We start from the raw sequence: 14,980 nt of genomic DNA, 5'->3' as shown, positions 1-14,980 counted from the left end.
AACATTATTTTCCTAAAAGCGAATCTTCAATCTATCAATATCGGGAATCTGTTGATGTGAAGGAGAACTCAACGTTGCAATTCTGAATATTGGCTATCGAAATTGAGCAGAATTTGACAGGATCGAAATTCGATGACGAAGTAGATCTAACAGGCGCTGGGTTTGAGTCCCTGTCTTGCCGCAGCATGTTCTCCTCATCTTTTTGAGAAATATACAAATTTCAAATTTGTAATTATTGTAACGTCGGTTACCAGATATTGAAAATGGATATATCAGCTTTAAACATGGAGAGAGGGTAACTTCTGCTTATGAATTCACATAGACATTATTAAACCAGGAAATCGAATAACTTAAAGTCCCTGGGGACACTGTGATACCTATGTGCTGATTCGGTCCTGATTTAAGTATAATAAACATTATTGTTACCCTCCAATATTTCTACCTGTTTATAGTGACAATTTTCTGTCTCTCCTTCACTGGTTTTTATAGACAGGTTTTACTGTATGGAGAGAAATATAATGATATATTGGCTAGTGCATAATGCCCCGTGCCTCTACTGTGGCCAGTACATGCGCCTATATAATATATGACATTCATCAATCAATACTGCTGTTCACAGGTTGGTGTTTAAATGTTTAACAATATGATGTTTTATATAGGATACAGTTATATGTCGTAATTGTTGAGTCCGTTGTAGACCAGCATGGTTCTCTAGTTTACCGATATACCCTTATAATCGTACTAAGTTTGTGTTTGCTGACTCCATGTGTGTCCCGGTACAGCAGAGGGATAGCCTTACGTATATAGTGTTTTACAAGGGTGATATAGAAATATATTGGGTCCATGCAATATGTTGTATCGTGCGAGGCAGATATAGGCCTAATGACTTTATTCCACAAATTGCCTTTTTAACCTATTTTATTGATGAACTAACAATGTTTTTTCTAGCGCAATTACAGTGAAAGTCTGAGAACTCTTCGTTCACCTAACAACTGTGCTGTGATTTGGAGTCGAGTACTTGAAAGTGACATTCTTATTTTTCAATCACATTCCATAATGACAGACTCTCTTACATAATTGTTACTTCACAAAGTATGAATTATTAAGCTCTCATCTTGATTACATTCTCTTCGTGAACAAACCGCCTGTCAGACATGTGTATTGAGGTATTATGTCTGCTTAAAGTGACGTCACAATCACTAAGATTCCGAGTAATTTGTTTGGATAAAGTTCCATGATCTGTACCTTCTGCAGTCTCACTTTTCTTTCGAGCCTGTGATCCAGAAGTTGAGAACTTTTTCTTATCTACACTACCTATAGCTAGTGCCAATGGCTCCATACTTCAATGTCATAAAGCATTAAGTTTACATGCAATGCTGATGATAAATGTAACTTATGGCCAATGTAAAGTTACCTGTAAAAGAACTATAAACATATGTTTTCTACTGTAATTTGCATCAGCAGATCAAAAGGGACCAAATATTGAAAAATAATATTTTATATCCGTACGTCTTACGTAAAACCACGTGCACATGATTATTGATAGATGATTAAAATGTAACATTACAATAAATACTCAACTAGGCCAGTATTGGCAATTTACAGCTAAACTGCTAAATATTACTGTACTTAAAATATGTTCGTCTCCATATGACGCATAGCATGCCTATCTCAATTTTGTGATCTAATAAAATAGTTGTCCGAGTTGAGCCAGCGTATATGACACTATCACGAAGTTCCAAAGACAGGGGTTTCGGCCCTGCAGGTAGGACGTTAGAATTGTACCTGCTGCCCTATTGCATGATCGTAAAAGGCGACTAAATTTAGGATCTTATCTTTTCTCTTCTTCCTAACTGACTTTATCTTTCCTAATGCCTCCCTTGGCACCGCCTCACTTCTGGCCTTGAGTTGAGCGTTCGCCCCTGTGAGGAAGGCTCTGGGTTCTGTCCCTTGGCCGAGACACACCAAAGTCTATAAAAGTGGTAGTTTCTGCTCCTGCTTAGCGTTCAGCATACAGGGAGTGGGACGACTGGTTCGCCCGTTGTCAGTATAATGTGACCGGGTGGAGTGTGTTGCTTGGTGTCTTCGGCGGCATGCTTCAGTGATATAGCACTATAAAAAGGGCAACAGTTCCACTATACAAGAAGACACAACACGAACATACCGCAGTCTCCCAGTACACTCACCTCGCACAACATACACGCAACACACCGCATACATGGGAGGCCGTCCTTACATGACCATAGCTGTTAATAGGATGTTAATAAATCAAACAAACAAACAAGACAGGGGTTTAACTTCACCTGTATAGGTCAGTAAGGTAGGATAGGTTTGTTCTATCTCCCTCACATACACTCACTTCACTTTTCTATCAAAGTTGTGTATTACCCGTGGCAAACGGGTATAAAGCGTCTAATATTATCCGACACATTTATTGGGCCCCACATATACGGTGTGTCGGTAAATTTAGTAAGATTTCACCGTTGTCAAGATGGATGCTTTCGGGAACAAAACAAAGTGGCCGCTAAAATGTGCAAACTTTTAAAATGACTTGGGATTAAACTTATTGTGATGGGGTTAACATGTACATCTTATTGTATTATCAGCGCGGTGACACATGCATACATTCTTCAGAACAAATTTTACAGAACTTTTACCGAAGGCGGTAAAAAATTTGGCCATCGATGCATTTCATTCCTGGTGTTTTTAACTTTTCATATAGTATAAAGGGGTATTTATATATCTATACTATTACTATATATTATTGACAGAACGTCAAACTCCTGTGAACTTACTGAATGAAGTACAATGTAACTACGTATACTTTAATATATTGTAGGCAATGAGAATTTGAACCAATTATAAGCTTAACTGCAAGTAATTTCCGTGAATACTAGGAAGCTAGTTGTAATTAACAACTAAATTTGTTCCTTTTTGAGTTGCACCAAGTATAGAAAATACATGCTTTTCAATGTATTTCATGACAGATATTTACTTTCAACAATTAGTGTTATACATTACTGTATCTTGTTGATATGCCTACATTGCATAAACACACTCAAGGGAAATAACTCTCTGATATATTTGTCTGTTTTGAAACTCTGGAATCAAATTGATTATTAGGGTAGTGTGGAGTACAAAGACTAATGGAATGATCATGAACAGATAAAGAAACCTCTGACAGGTGATCAGGTATTATTTTAAGGCACACTACCAACTCCCTTTAAGGCGTACATATTATTTACTAAATTTTATGTACACACGTCTGGCTGCATTTAGTCCATGTTTGATGTCGGTGTATGTATGTATATATCTATACTCGTAGGGTAATGTTGATATAACGACCCAGCGATCGTATGATCGTGTCTGTATTGTCTATGAACGACAGCCTGGCATTATCTGTTACATATATCTGTGTATATGAGTACGATAATGTAATAATACAATGCCATTGTTGTACAGTAACTAATGCTGTGCAGTACTAGTGTTACTGTGTTTACTTATAGAGCGCTATATTTTTTATTGGCTTCGGGTAATTTCAGGGGGGCTACTTTCTTTATTGGCCTTGGTAATTCCAGGGGGCTACTTTCGTTATTGACCTTGGTAATTCCAGGGCGCTACTTTCGTTATTGACCTTGGTAATTCCAGGGCGCTACTTTCGTTATTGACCTTGGTAATTCCAGGGCGCTACTTTCGTTTTTGACGTCTGGTAATTCCAGGGCGCTACTTTCGTTTTTGACGTCTGGTAATTCCAGGGCGCTATATACTTTCGTTTTTGACGTTTGGTAATTCCAGGGATCTACATTCGTTATTGACGTCAGGTAGTATTCATTTCTTAATGTCATCACCATTGTTCATTTCTTTATTTATTTTACATTTATGTTTTAGTATATATGCTAACACATCTCGCAGACGTGAAGTTGTAAAGTCGTTTTTAAAAGTAACAGTTTCTGTTTCATTCAATTTCATTCACATGCCAGGTTCACCAATGCATGTCGACAGGTGTCAATGCCTAAATATTTTACTCATACGGCCTATTAACACTCCCTTTCCCCCGCTCCAATACACCCGATAATAGTTTGGGGTACTAAGAATTGCTTAGATATATGTGTGCTGCTCTAATACAAATATAATTCTGTTTCTGTGCTAAGGGGCATATTAATTCCTACCTTAGACACAAGTCTACAGTTCCTAACCTAGACACAAGTCTACAGTGTGGACAAATCTTCAATTCTAATATATCTAATGAATTTTCATTTAAATGTTTTTTGGTGATGGCTTATCATTATTACTAATTATTATTATTATTATTATGTATCATTAAACATCTTGTAAGCTTAGAGAATATCATCCTTCCAAAATGTATCATAGTTGATCACTGAAGTAGCTAGTCTATATATCTGAAGCTGACATTAATTAGTTGTTTTTTTTTAGTTTTTTTTTTTTTTTACTTTTTTTTATAAATTGTCATTATTGATATATGTGAACTATCTCAACTTCTGAGCTTAAATGTCAGACGGGTTCCAGGTTAATACTAAGCAAGCTTATAAACTCTATCTGACGGTAAGACGCTAAGTAACAAAAACTTGGCTAAACAACCTGCAATTGAAAATTAATCTTTTGAGTAAGTTGAAGAATTTAAAACATTCAAAATAATAATTATATGGGTTATTTCAAAATTCTTACAATATATTAATCTTTAGGTAGATAATTCACTACCAAGATCGACAAGCCTTAGTTTCATGGTATCACAAAACATTTTCAAATCAGACTTAATCGAGAATCGAACAGGACAAGAAAAAGAACACAACCTCCCTCCCTTCAAGTTAATCTAACCTAAATATGTTTAGTCATTCTTGGTTATTTTTTTTCTTACAGATGAATACTTTTTTTTTATATTTCATACAGGGTATTAAACAGACATCCCGTACCATGTCATACGGTATCGTTGAAGGATGATTAGCCACGTAAGCCTTCTACTGCAACAGGACACAACTGCGTATTGTAATGGATATCAGGCAACCAAGTACATGCGTAGGTGCGTAGTACGTTCTCTTCCTATTAGTAAAATATTATAAGAAATATTACAACCTATTTCAATACCGGTATGCTACTGATTTATGTGTCTATAAAATAAAATCGACCATGCTATTATGATAGATGTTATGCTAGAGTTTTTCAAAGTATAATTACATTTTGTATTGAAGTGAAATCCACCTTATATCAGTTTATATACATTACAAAACACTATTAATTGTAATATTAATGTATCTGTATGAATCATAAACATGTTCTATCCAAGTGGTAACGCAATCAGATCAAATGTTCAATGATTTCAGCAATACATTATCATATATTTACATATTGCTAATCTAAAATTAAATTAAATTATTTATTTAATTATTTAAGTTGTATTGTTACTTTAGCAAAACATATCAGGTTCAATATAGACATATATATCTATATTCGCAGGAGAAAACCTAAAACATTCTCTTGAAGAAATTACCTGCAGTAAACTCCAGCTACCATTTATGGAAATGGCCGATGTTATTAGAGAATCTGGTAACATTTTCCCTTTGTTTTATCTTATCCTCCTATTATGATATAACTGTAAACCAAGACTATTTTGTTCTACTTTTTTATTTGTTATTTGATATATATTATATTTAAAGATACGATTTTGTTTGTACCCCAAAGATGACATGTATACGTTTATGACTATCTACCAAATCTACTTCCCTTCGTCTCACTCCACCAATACTGTCGAAGTAAAACGAATGGAAATGACCCTGGTAGATCAAAATGTTCTTAAATTCTTACTACTATATATTGTTTAGTATTTGGACTTATTTTCTGTTTTGTTTCTTAACTATGATCTAATACACCAACATATACGGAATATATAGAATGTTACCATTTGAATTCACTTTTCGTTATGAATGCTCAAGGCCAACACGATAGAATATATAGTCAGTGCTGAAACATATAGGATATATTGTCTGGTACAGAGAGACAAATTTGCCTCGACAATGCGTACACATTTTCATATTCCCTAACTTACCTTTACTAAAATACAATAATATGTCCTAAAGCATGTGGTATTAACAAAATAAATCTTAAAATATATATAAAATATTATACACATATACACATTTATATAGATGTATCGAAGGTAATATTTGCTGTTGAAAAACAACCCACAAAGCATCCGTCATAGACTAGAATATCTGTATGCATCACTTTACATTAGTAAGTCACATAATTTATAACTTTTTGTTTTAGCTGAAAACAACATTAAAACTTTATTGACATATTGAGGTTAGTACATTGTATGCTATAAATCTGTCTGATAGCGATGATATTTGATATTAAGCACAATGCATCAATACAATACCCCTTGCAGATATATGTAAATCAATATATCTCATATCTACGGGTGAAATACTGGCTGGTCTCATCCTACACATTCAAGTTCTCTGAGGCATGCATTACAGCCTCGTGACGTCACGGCGTCAACAACATTACAATTGTCTCGGTAAAATTTTAACATTGTTTTCAGAAACTAGACTGGTTGTGCTATAATTGATGTAAACAACAGGATTTGCGTTGAAAAAATCACGCAATATCCATGTATGGATAATTGACCTGCAGTCGCGGGTTCTTAGTTCAAAATAGCGGGATATCATAGTTGTAAAATAGCAATAAAACGTCGAGGTATGAGAGAAAACACTCATATGTGGATATGAAGGATAAGGATATTCCATCATCGGGGTTACAAAGTGTTGTAAAACCCGAGACAAGCCAAACATTTTGTGACCTTCGGAGAGTTTATCCCGATAATTCATATTAAAAAAAAAGAAATAATACTATTGGTATATTAATATGTGTTACTTATATTGAGATGTGTGTTACTTATATTGAGATGTGTGTTACTTATATTGAGATGTGTGTTACTTATATTGAGATGTGTGTTACCTATATTGAATATTAATGATATATTATTATTATCATTTTAAAGAGCCTTTACAGAAAAGGTCATTTGAACAGATGCAAAACAAATCAAGCAACACATTTCAAGAAGACGTCATCCGTTTAGAAGGTATAAAACCTAAATATCGTAATTTTCTTCAGTCAATAATCAAAAATATTTATTTGTATTTATCCAATTACAAAATTCTAAATTACTATGATCCTGAAAGCCATGGTTGTTGGATATTTAATCAATATCTCACGACTGAGTTAACTCTTAGTTTATTTTATTAGTATTAGATACAAACATATCATCTTCAGTATATACATGTACATGTAATGCTTTTTACGATAGCAAAATTATTAAAATGTTTATTAATTTTGAAAAGGAAGAAAACAATAGGTATCGTATTTAATGTGCACTTTCACTTCAGTGTGATAGTGAAGCGGTCTACAAAAGTAGATAATATATTTAAGGATTTAAAGATTTGGGACGTAAAATATATCAAATGTGATGCAAGGGTTAGATAATTGAAAGGTTCAATGGATATTAACTGTTGATACCATGAGTGTTGAAAAACTGAGAGAAGAATATTATCTGACTCGACAGATACATTGTATATATGTGTGATTGATATATCTAATTTTTATATTTTTGCCAGTGCCAGTCGAAAACGCTCTACATATGCAATGTGAATTTCAAAGCACATTTCAAGAGGACATCAGCCCACAAGAAGGTACAGAGACACCACAAACTAGTCATACAATGTTCTCATTATAAACGAGTACAATCATGTTTTAAAGTTTCACGTGATAGATAAGATATTGTTCATTAAATGAACAGTATTTTGTATTCAAATAAAACAAGAAAGCAAGTACTACAAAAATATTATGCAAATACATGTTGTGAACACCTGCAACTTTGTGCTGTCATATTGATACCATTCCACTTTACTGTAATGTCTGTAGCACCAGTGTTATGTACGAAACGCTTATGGACAACGCGGTACACAGGCAGGGCAATCGGTTGTTTGTTTGTTTGTTTGTTTGTTTGATTATTTTAACGTCCTATTAACAGCCATGTTTGTTGTTTGTTTGTTATTTTAACGTCCTATTAACAGCCAGGGTCATGTAAGGACGGCCTCCCATGTATGCAGTGTGCAGCGTGTGTGAAGTGCGTGGTGCGTGTTTTGGGAGACTCTCGGATGTAACCAACGTATATTGACGTCATATTTTTTATGTACATCCGATTAGCTCCGACTGGAGGCAGAGGGAGGCAGAGGGATAAATGTGTTAACCATTCGTCCAATACTTTGGATATATGAAAAACTGTTACTGGCCATCGCATTTATTACAATATTTAGTCGCCATCACAACACAAAATACACGACAGCAGCTACACAACATTAAATATTTCGAATTTAGGTATAGTTTGAAAAAAATGTTCATGATCATTTCAGCTGACATGTTTAAATGTTCAAGTCTTTAATTTGTTCCAGATCTTCAGGAAAGTCTGCCGAAACCAATCGTATTATCAGAAACAACTAGTTACAGTGGCGCTATCGGAAGCACAATGGTACTACAATGTCAAATAAAGGGTGATGCCGACACGGTTTTATGGAAGAAAAGAACGGAGGTTGAAGAATCCTACACCGACATCGAAATCGACAATAAGAAATACATTGGCGGTTCGACTGAATCTCCGTCTCTAGTTCTAGTATCAATGGGAGAGCTTGATGTTGGAACATACGTCTGTCTAGCGACAAATAGCGGAGGAATAACAGAGAGTAGCGAAATCAAAGTGTCAGTCACAGACACCATCCACAATAATGGTATTTATGAACAAACACGCATTAGGTAATACAATTCAATTATATTTGATGTTTCTAATATTTCTTATCAATTCGTAGACATTTATGTCAGTATTTTCTTAGTATAAATCGTTTTTCTCTTTTATTTCTACATATTAAAACAAACAAAAAATCATTCCAATTTTTGAGGTACCTAAATCTGAACATCCTCTTTGATACTTTTTTATCTAAAATAACAGATTTGTAATGATTTACTCTTTAAGGCATTGTTTTATGTCACTTAATAGCATCGGTCCTTCATTATCATACATTCTCAATGGTTGTCAATTCATGAGTATTAACCATATGTTGGTGCAATTGCCGCCCAGTTTCAGTTCTGCCGGCGATGTTCAATGAAATGTTACAAATAGCCAAAAAGGAATCGGCCAAAACAATGAACATCGCTATTTTCCAAAAGGTCCAAAACTCCGTCATCGGAAATGATGGATTAATTGTCAATCAAGGTAAGTCAAACTTCATGATAAGGTTTTAACATTAGTGCCCGATTGGCTAATCCTTTATATAAATACATCTTCGTGGAAAAATCTGAGAATGACGCGAAAATATGACATTATCGTGACGTCTCAATAAAGACATGATGTTATGCATTGATTTGGGAAAATTAATAGAATCTATCATTAAAAAACACTTTCAATTTTATTTCAGTCTGAAAAATATGTATAAGTATTGATTTCAATATTTTCTTAATTTCACCATGTTATGAAAAACAATGTGTCCATCGTTTGTGAAACCCACAACGCAGATTCACAGCTTGCAACCAAAATGTTGTTCATACACCTATAAAATCAAAACTGAATAGTCACACTTATGCTTTTAAATATTATTACTATTCTGTGAATCAGGGAGGGAATTGATTTTAACACTTACTCCATTCGAATGGTGTTGTAGTAGCGTTGAGTGCAATCAACGATTTATAAGTTGGAAGTATTTGTCACTGTATCTTTACACCACTAAACACCACGTGAGACACCTTTGAACCGGGAATAAATAACCATTTTTCTCATCAAATACTCGTCTTATCGAGTCAAAAGAAACATCAATGTAAAGCTTGATAAATTTCACGATGTCTAGTGCTTAGTTTAAGGACTGATGATTTAGGAGAAATGTCTGAAATTTTCATTAAAAATAGCCCATGATATGACTGCCCGTTGCAGAAAGTAGAATGTACGCCTGACACCCGCAAGCGACATCAAAGGTTGCGTCGGCGTATATCAAAGGAAAATCAGTCATCGCCCAACGTTACGGTCAGTGCACAAACATAAAGGCTCTCCTGACGTAGTGAAAAATCCTTTTCACTTATAAATCCTTGGTGCGATTAAAACTATTGTTGCCATAACATTAGGTTCAACAATTGGTTTTCTCCCTTCCTGTTTTGTTTTTTGGGTTTTTAAAATTTTACTGAAATTGCTTTCTATTGCTAGGTCCAAGTGACTGTAACTCCAAAACGATTATGGAGGTAATTGCAGAAAGGTCACGCGCTGCAAAACTCGTAGCTGAAAGATATGTTGAAGCGTATGGGAAAATTACAGGTCTGTAATGAGGTTATTTGGTATTGATGCATTCATTTCATGTAGAAGTATGAGCAATACGTACCAGATTTGATGTTCTATGTATTCATCGTTTAGAGAAATTATCCAATATTTTTTACAATAATCGTTTCTGAGACAGCCATCAATAATGACGATGTTGTTTCCAATGAAGGTAATCATTTTTCTTTTGCTCTGCTTGGTGACCTTCCACTGGACAACCCCCTATATAAAACGTCATTCTAAATATATCTTTATCGGACACACGTGCCCCGATCGTGCAGATAACATTATCAAACTGAAAATAAATTCTGCACTCACCTGGCAAGCAAGGTTTCAATGAAGTCATATTGTCAGCTAGATCCCAAAAAAGTCTAATAGGAGCTAATAAAATATACAAAAGGTTTTTACACACCATTTACACGTGTGTCCTTGGTAAGTTATAAATGTAAGAGTCGGTTGCACAGTTGGTCGCGTGCACATGGCCAGTCGATCGAATCGAGTAACATAATATTCATGAAGATGCATGTATGTGGGTGGATTATTATTTGAATTTCTATTCACTTGTATGGACATTTTTGAGTAAAATGTAAATGACAGCCTAGAGGAGTTATTTTCTGGCTAACACAAGGCCATACAGCTTTACGTGTAAGGGATTCGTTTACGTATTAGTATGTGATACACAGTGGACAACTGCAAGGTGTATGTGTACATGTAGACTGAGCGCACGTGTCGATTCAAACAAAAATGGCTGTCCTCGACAGGGGAATGTCTCATAAACGATTCCTGATATACAAGACAGTGCACTTATTTTTTAGATCTAAATCAAATACTACTTTTTACCACTTGCTGCATTCCAATCAGTGCAATTATTTTGACTTTTGACTAATAATTCACTTTCATTGTTTACAATAATTTTAAATGTCTGTGAAATCTCCGCTGATCTATATGTTCAGTATAATGACCGTTTTTCTCCTCCCCTTCAGAGGTCGTTACAGATTCTTTTTGTTTTGTTTCTTTAGCGTTTAACATTTTATCTGAACCGGACATAAGAGAGGTTAAAGTACAGTTTACTGCTGATGACGAAGAGGATCCGTATCCGAACCTACAGCAAATACTTCAAAAACAAATCTCGAAAGCACTGAATGTAGATGCAAGGATTGTTAACATTGAATTGATCAAGCGTATGTACGTTTTACATAATACCTTGAAGTTACCAGACGCGATGAGTAATTTATATATACAACTAGTGATAAGCAATCATTATTATGATTTTAATTATGATATTTTGTTATCACAGTTATATTCAATAATCGCTATGTATAAATCCATTCATGAAAAATATTAAGATTTAAAGAAAATCTTTTACATTATATCCCCATCTTAACATCTTAACTGTTGTCATTGATGTTTTGAAAATCAATACACTGACTACAAACATAATGCAAACCAAATCTGATTTTTAAAATGCATTTTCAGACTGCATCATAGTCTCTTTTGACATTACTGGTGCTTTGTTACCGTGGGAAATGTCTGCATTATCGTTGGCGGAGCGTTTTTGTAATGGTTTGAAAGACGGATCCATTTGTCTTACCAACGAAAGTGGAACTCCATTATCAATACGAATGGAATCAACAAATATACAGGTCAAGACATCTTCAGAAAGTAAGTGAATCATTGTTTTGCAAGACCTATTTTACATATTGTTAATTTAGATAAGATAAAATGAATTTAACCATATGTTAACAATCTTTCAAAGTGTTCTCTATTTTCCACCAGACTGCACTCCGTACGCTAGTAACAGGTAACCATGTTGATTTTTAATTGCAATGATTCCCAGATGAACAGCATTCACAAATTATTATTTTTTGAAAATAAAATGAAAAAGTAACAAAATTGTTCGTGATACAAATACATTTAAAAGTCACCAACAAAGTGCAATTGTTCGTGATACAGTTGACCTTTTAATTACTCATTAAGGGCCCATTACTTATTCGATTCCCTGATTACTTATTCGATTCCCTGATTACTTATTCGATTCCCTGATTACTTATTCGATTTCTAGCTACTAATTAACATCAGAAATGGTTCAAAATGCATTATTATGCATCACAATGATCTATTTGACCTTTTAATTACTCATTAAGGGCCCATTAACTATTCGATTCCCTGATTACTTATTCGATTCCCTGATTACTTATTCGATTCCCTGATTACTTATTCGATTTCTAGCTACTAATTAACATCAGAAATGGTTCAAAATGCATTATTATGCATCACAATGATCTATTTGACCTTTTAATTACTCATTAAGGGCCCATTACTTATTCGATTCCCTGATTACTTATTCGATTCCCTGATTACTTATTCGATTCCCTGATTACTTATTCGATTTCTAGCTACTAATTAACATCAGAAATGGTTCAAAATGCATTATTATGCATCACAATGATCTATTTGACCTTTTAATTACTCATTAAGGGCCCATTACTTATTCGAATCCCTCATTACTTATTCGATTCCCTGATTACTTATTCGATTTCTAGCTACTAATTAACATCAGAAATGGTTCAAATCGCATTATCATGCATAACAATGATCTATTTGATCTTTTAATTACTCATTAAGGGCCCATTAATGATTTGAATCCCTCATTACTTATTCGATTCCCTGATTACTTATTCGATTCCCTGATTACTTATTCGATTCCCTGATTACTTATTCGATTTCTAGCTACTAATTAACATCAGAAATGGTTCAAAATGCATTATTATGCATCACAATGATCTATTTGATCTTTTAATTACTCATTAAGGGCCCATTACTGATTTGAATCCCTCATTACTTATTCGATTCCCTGATTACTTATTCGATTCCCTGATTACTTATTCGATTCCCTGGTTACTTGTTCGATTCCCTGGTTACTTATTCGATTTCTAGCTACTAATTAACATCAGAAATGGTTCAAAATGCATTATTATGCATCACAATGATCTATTTTACCTTTTAATTACTCATTAAGGGGAGGAAACATAAGGGTGGGACTTCATAAAGTTATGGTAAATACTGGGTGTCGCATAGGTCATGTTACCCATTGAAATGACATACATGGTCAAAAGACATGTATATGAATCCATTTACTCCAAAGTGTTGTATGAATAATACATGTATAAAGGAATAATTTGATTCTGCTAAAAAGCGTTGACGTCATAATGACGTCACACATTTGGGACAGTGGCATGTCAAGAGGACAATATACAGGTAATGAAACATGTTCCATCCTTTAAAAGACGTAGTGATTTTGGTTCTTTAATGTCCCATTTCTCAACAAATCAAATAATTTCTAAGTGAGTATTACCAGAATTACATAACGTAATCACCAACACCAGAAAACGTCCATATATATATATTAGGCATCAGAACAACTCTTCGATACCAGTGTTCTTAAGATGCTCAAATGTCAGTGGTAATGTTGTTTTGACTGCATTTTCTGCTTTTTATTGAAGATTCTATGTATTATTTTGTTTTTATAAAGGAAAAGAACATTTTAATTCCAGGCAGTTTACAAATGGAATCTCTTCGTGCTTTACGTTCTGTATCAAACAAACTAGAACACTTTGAGAGAGTATCATAGTTTTTGGGACACCCTGTATCACATAATGAAAATTGGTTTTACCGTGGGCCTTGACGGTCATCTGACTACTGACACAATTCAACATTGTCAAAAATACATTAGTGGCAAACAATTAAGGCAATACAAGGAACTCTTTAGTAGAAGTAGTAAGTTTCTGATATATTTGACGAATGTGACCTTGAATGAAAATCAAGGTAATTCATTTGAACAAACTTGTAGCCCTTCATGCTAGCATATGACAGGCCCAATATCAGGTCCCTAGGGCTTTTAGTTATTCACATGGTGTTGTTTAAATATTTTAGCATTTTGACCTATATAACCTGGAATAAAAGTCAAGGTCATTTATTTGAACACACTTGGTAACCCTTCGCCCCAGCATGTTTCAGGCCAAATACCAATACCCTAAGCCGTTTGATTATTGAGAAGAAGTCGTTTGAATATAACGTTTACGCACGGAGGTTGGCGATGGACGGAGTGTGATGAATATGTAATCCTGACCCTTCCGGACACAAGGCAATAAGATCATCAGAATGGGAGAACAGCGACCGGAGGTAAAAGTCAGAGAAATTAAGTAGAGCCAACGAAGCCGCAAGGATAATAACCTCAGCAGCCCCCACCTTGCAAATTCGTCAAAACTCTAGACTGATCATTACTGCCTATAAACAATCTTCATTAGCTGACATATCCATCAGAAGATAAACTGGAGATATCCTGATGAACCTGGTTAATGGGCAAACATGGACGAGATCGAGTACATCGCCCTCTGGTTTTATCACGTTTATCAAAACTCCAGGAAATTGATTCTTTGCCGAAAAACAGGATTAGTAAGAAGGGTAACAGCAGAGCTTTATCTGGCCCAACAGAGGCACGAAAAGTGAATAGACAATGCATAGACTCCTGCGGCCTGATGCAAGAGAATGCAGAAAGATAGTCTTAAAAGATAATACTTTATGGAAATAGACACCAAATGCATAAGGGAG

At 34.6% G+C, this 14,980-nt stretch overlaps 1 protein-coding gene across 7 annotated transcripts; it reads left to right on the top strand.

Moving 5' to 3' along the window:
- Positions 1-3,081: 3,081 nt before the first annotated feature.
- On the top strand, positions 3,082-12,057 carry LOC138317752 (uncharacterized). Of its 7 annotated transcripts, XM_069259622.1 has the most exons (11): positions 3,105-3,192; positions 3,796-3,821; positions 4,909-5,038; positions 5,473-5,562; positions 7,019-7,099; positions 7,632-7,706; positions 8,469-8,801; positions 9,149-9,283; positions 10,262-10,369; positions 11,389-11,550; positions 11,846-12,056. In XM_069259622.1, exons 3-11 carry the CDS (start codon positions 5,008-5,010, stop codon positions 12,037-12,039), a joined length of 1,209 nt encoding a protein of 402 aa, XP_069115723.1. In that variant the 5' UTR covers positions 3,105-3,192; positions 3,796-3,821; positions 4,909-5,007; the 3' UTR covers positions 12,040-12,056. The 7 variants fall into 7 exon arrangements, with proteins under 7 accessions (XP_069115726.1, XP_069115723.1, XP_069115727.1 ...); XM_069259625.1 differs by lacking the exon at positions 3,796-3,821 and having other exon boundaries at positions 3,082-3,192; XM_069259626.1 differs by lacking the exon at positions 3,796-3,821 and having other exon boundaries at positions 3,166-3,184.
- Positions 12,058-14,980: the final 2,923 nt, after the last annotated feature.

The sequence above is a fragment of the Argopecten irradians genome, chromosome 3, assembly GCF_041381155.1.
Source record: "Argopecten irradians isolate NY chromosome 3, Ai_NY, whole genome shotgun sequence".
Lineage (NCBI taxonomy): Eukaryota > Metazoa > Mollusca > Bivalvia > Pectinida > Pectinidae > Argopecten > Argopecten irradians.
Note: the sequence above shows the minus strand (reverse complement) of the source record. Positions and strands in the feature narration are given on the sequence as shown.

Coding starts and splice junctions, on each gene's coding strand:
- LOC138317752 (XM_069259625.1), top strand. CDS start 5,008: ATGGATATCAGGCAACCAAGTACATGCGTAG. Junction 7,707..8,468: donor GGACATCAGCCCACAAGAAG/GTACAGAGACAC, acceptor AATTTGTTCCAG/ATCTTCAGGAAAGTCTGCCG. Junction 11,551..11,845: donor TAACATTGAATTGATCAAGC/GTATGTACGTTT, acceptor ATGCATTTTCAG/ACTGCATCATAGTCTCTTTT.